This window comes from Acyrthosiphon pisum, chromosome A1 (genome assembly GCF_005508785.2).
Source record: "Acyrthosiphon pisum isolate AL4f chromosome A1, pea_aphid_22Mar2018_4r6ur, whole genome shotgun sequence".
Classification (NCBI taxonomy): domain Eukaryota; kingdom Metazoa; phylum Arthropoda; class Insecta; order Hemiptera; family Aphididae; genus Acyrthosiphon; species Acyrthosiphon pisum.
This window is the reverse complement of record NC_042494.1, coordinates 53,040,654-53,045,502: the sequence shown is the minus strand read 5'-3', so window position 1 is coordinate 53,045,502 and position 4,849 is coordinate 53,040,654. Positions and strand designations below refer to the sequence as shown.

General features: G+C 30.6%; 1 protein-coding gene across 1 annotated transcript in view; it reads right to left on the bottom strand.

Moving 5' to 3' along the window:
• The window catches only part of LOC100166709 (lachesin-like), a 173,856-nt gene that overhangs the window by 23,423 nt on the left and 145,584 nt on the right, over positions 1-4,849 (bottom strand). Inside the window, exons 5-6 of the mRNA XM_029487260.1 lie at positions 3,989-4,117; positions 3,091-3,228 (exon numbers count right to left, since the gene is read on the bottom strand). Coding sequence (XP_029343120.1) covers positions 3,091-3,228; positions 3,989-4,117 — 267 coding nt within the window. The remainder of the gene's footprint in view (positions 1-3,090; positions 3,229-3,988; positions 4,118-4,849) is intronic.

Below are 4,849 nucleotides of genomic sequence, written 5' to 3'. Positions count from 1 at the left end.
GGAACCTTGTATTACATTTTCAAGATTTTTTTTTTAATTCAAAGAATTTTCGCATTATTTAGATTAAAAAAATACCATTTTGCAAGATATGATGTCAAATTGCTGGCATTAATTCCCATCGAAAATAAAATATTAGATCGGGCAATTACAACGATCAAATTGACATATTCGCGTAACAAAAAGCAAGGAAAAAACTTTTCAATAATCATTATTATTAGTTTAAAAATAGGTAATTAAATCAATATATTTATTTATTTATTTTATGTTTATTGACAAGTTTTGCAAAAAGAATATTATGTTTGTCTAATTATTTATAAAGAACTGTTGTTGTTGTTGTTGTTGCTTGCATTTAGCGGGAGATGCTGAAGGCACAGTCCGCTGACCGAGATTCCGTATCCTTTAGCCGAGTCGATAACAGGTTACGAGTCGATAACTAGCTCTGGTCTACTCAGCTGCAGAATATGCTGCCCCTGTATGGCTAAATAGCGCACACTGTTCAAAAATCGATGTACAACTTAACTCAACCATGCGTGTCATCACAGGTGTAGTAAAAACCACCCCCACACAGTGGCTTCCGGTGTTATGTAACATACATCCACCTCATATTCGACGCTTGACAGCAACAACGAGAGAATGGTCTAAATATAAGTGCAATGAAAAACTCCCAATAAATAAAGATATACCTACGAATCGCACTTTGAGACTCAAGTCGAGGAAACCTGTCTGTTTAACAGCGAAAGACCTCATTCAAAACAAATTCAACGGAGATAACGACTGGAGATCAAAATGGAGTCTATCAAACCCCGACAGTCATCAACTAATCATTGACCCATGCTCTCGAGTACCAGGCTTCTCACTTAAGCGACGAGAATGGGTCACCTTGAACAGACTTCGAACCGGACACGGGAGATGTGGAGACAATTTATACAGATGGGGGTTGAAAGACTCCCCTGCTTGTGACTGTGGCCTTTCATATCAAACAATGGAACATATAATAAGACATTGCCCAATCCGAGCTTTCAATAAACCCATTACCGACATCCACAACATTTCGAATGCAGCTCTAACCTTGTTGAGATCACTTGATATTCCCCTATAGAAAATCATCCTACCACATAGAAGTTACCATGTTACCATAATTACTGACTAATTATATTATACTATATGTTACTACTTTATTTTATTATTTTGTTCTATTCTTACAAAGTTTATTTGTTAATAATTTTATTGTGTTGTAATGCTTGTCTATAATACCATACGATAATAATAATAAAACTGTATAGTGTATAGTGTATACGACATGAATTTAACAAGACTGTCAACACTGAAAATATTCCATCGATTGCCAGAGCCAAACAATTATAAAACATACAACATAATATAACAATGATAATAATCTATTATACTGATATTATTAAACCACCAACACGTTGCTGCAGTTGTCACAGAAGTTAAACATAATAATTAAATTATTTTTAAACAATAGTATTACAAAACTACTTAGTTGGTATAGAATATTATTATGTAAGTACTGTTATATGCAGGTCCTCTATAATTATAACGGTAAGTTATAAGGTAACGATGAAATTATGTTTATTTATTATGATAAGACAATTGAAAATGGTACAACTCTAATCGCAAGTAGAAAATACTATAGAAAAAAAAATCAAATGCCTTCAAAATCCGTACTCATTACCAATACGAAATTACAATTTTAAATAAAATTATTTTTAAAACACAGCTTTAATATAACAGACTCAAGAATTAAAGTGTTCACTATATTTAGTATGGGTAAGTATATATTCAATATTTGCTTACCTACTGTTATTGGATACGTTTATTTGTAGGAAATACTAAGCTAGATTTAAATAATTTTTATCGATTAAATGAAATTTAATCAGCAAAATACTGTCAGTTTGATATTTAAATTAAATTAATAATATTTATGTACCCCTTTATTTTACACGTCAGTGATCTTAATGTGATTTTATATTATTTAATGAATCATAATAAATTAAAAAGAAACAATTTTTCCTCTAATAAATTATGAAATGTTTTTTCAATTCGTTATTTTTTTATCGATTAACGTATTTTTGACATTTTAAATTATTAAACTATATATATATATATCCTATAGTATATACGTATAGTATAAATTAATACATTTTTAGTAAAAAAATCATTTAATGTTTCAGTAGATGAACTAAACATGCATAAATAAAGTTAAATTTAATATTATATAGTACTGACGATGGTAACAGAATATCTATTATATTATAATAATATAGGTAAATATAAATCATAAAAATAATAATAAAGAATTATAATGTATACATAAATATCTTGAATTTAATGGAATAATAATTAAATATTTTCCACATATTATTTTGATAGATATACATAGACAAAACTATACTTGATACTTAAATATTGAGAATGCGTACCAACTACATAATAATATTGTGTATACAATACTGTTCAAGTATAATAAAATAATAATATTTTAATGGATATTAATGTCCTATCAGGATAAATCATAATGCAATATAATTGTATACACTTTCCTTACGATATCATTGTCTATTATAATAACGTCGGAAACGATTTAGTTGTACACTTATTTCGTTCGCAAACAGCCGTTCCCACGCCGGTGGGTATTCTGGCATTCATAATAATAATATTTATTACGGGTATCGTTTTGGTCGGTACGCCACGGCCGGAGCTGTATTACTCGGCGTCCGCCTTTTGTGCCCAATTTAAAATCCCGTGGAAATCAAACCATATCGTAGGGTTCACTGCAGCAGACTAGCACAGTTCTACACTTAATGTTATCCAATAAAATATAATATGAACGAAATCTATTGTATTATTATATGTAATAGTAGTTCATTATTAATAGTAATTCTTACGTGGGTGATGGATTCCAAAAAAATTAAATCGACTATACACTAATACACACACACGATTATGTATAGATAGTGGTAATGCCTAATGTTTATCAGTCTTAACGTCCTACGCGCGTACTTATACGTGTACTTAAGCGTACGATACTACAATGTTTTCTATTCTACCTATATATTATATACTAACCGTTTGATATGATGGTCGTTTTATCTTTTGTCCAGTAATCGATTGATTTGGGATACGCTTCGGACGTACATTCCAAAGTGACCGATTGACCTTCTTGTGCACCGACGAGCTGATTTTGTATCCATATCATGGGAGGGACTGTTGAAAAAAAAAGAAGAAAAAACCGCACGCACACACAAAAAATAAAATAAATTATTATGAAATCCGATAATCCTGACTGGAAATCGTGGAATAATAATATTTACCACCATATACATTGTATAGGTACGGTACAGGTACACACACACAATGACTTATACAGGGTGTTTAAGGGTTTATCGTATGATCAATGAAAACGTTGTCGCGTTAGCCTGGAATCGAACACCTATTTCACGATTTACGAATGTGGAATTACGTTTTGTGAAATCCTGATTTTGAAAGGCACTATTATGTCAGCCATTTAATTGAATTTAAAACATAATGCGCCAATACAAGCTAAATGCATGACGAGAATATTGTCGCACGACAATACATTCAACATAGAAGTAGGTATAGTAATTCTATTGATATACGTCATGTATACATTAGAACTTTGGTTTTTTTAGACTCCCGTCAGAGGGGCCTCACAAAGTCTCTCAGAGGAATAAATTAGTTTTTCTTTAAGACATCAACACATTATAAGGACTTACCAATCATGACCACCTAATTGAAGCTGCATCAATGACGGGCACCGTTGAAAATCGTGCACTTGCAAAACGCAAAATGGGTTTTCGATTACATTCGCACATAAAAATGAGACCATTCTATATATTTGTTCGGATAACCCGGAAACACTCTGTATAATATGTCGACATTGTTTGCCGTGCATGTGTGTGTCTGTTTACAGACATAGCTATGGTGGTTAATTAGTTTCACTCACATTGTATGACTAGCATGATACGTTTGCTGACTGACGGTGGAATTCCGTTAGACGCTATGCACAAATATGCGCCCATGTGTAAACGGTTAACTTTTGATACGTTTAACCATGGCCCGTTCACCGCGGACACTGAAATTGATAAATTTTAAACACAATTAAAATAAAATACATTCATATCGTTTCACCTTTCACTCATAATTTAAAACGACAAACACTTTATGCGTTATACTCATACCTGCAATAGATTATCAAGGCAGTCAGATACAATTTTTATACAACCTAACCAAGCCAGCCAAATCGAAAAATAAAATAATTAAATCAGTCTCATTATTCATTGATTTGGTTGTAAATATACTATTATATTTTTTATGTAGATACTAGATACTTTGGTACTTAGTGTATAATAAAATATATCTATACACTAATAAGTTAATTTTTTTTTATTTATTCTCCAAGAACACGTTGATGTGGGAGCCCATATACCATATAATATATTATTATACATACTATATAATATAATTATCGTAAAATGTACAGGTCTGATAGGTTAATAATAATGAATTCATTGTATCATGATATTGTATACATACATAATAGATTTACCATACATATTATGAGTTTGACGAAAATGAATTCAGTTTGAGTGTATCCATAGACATCTTACAAGCGAATTCATAGATTGTTTTTTTCTTTACAAAATGTTTGATAATTATGAATTTTATTTTTTATATATTATATTAGAGTAGATTGTTTTTTGATAGTTATATTATCAGCATACATTTTTATTTTAAGAGAGGCTATAGCAAACCAATTTTGTGCGGTAAATATAGATTAAGTAGTGATTTTATAATATTTAGATTA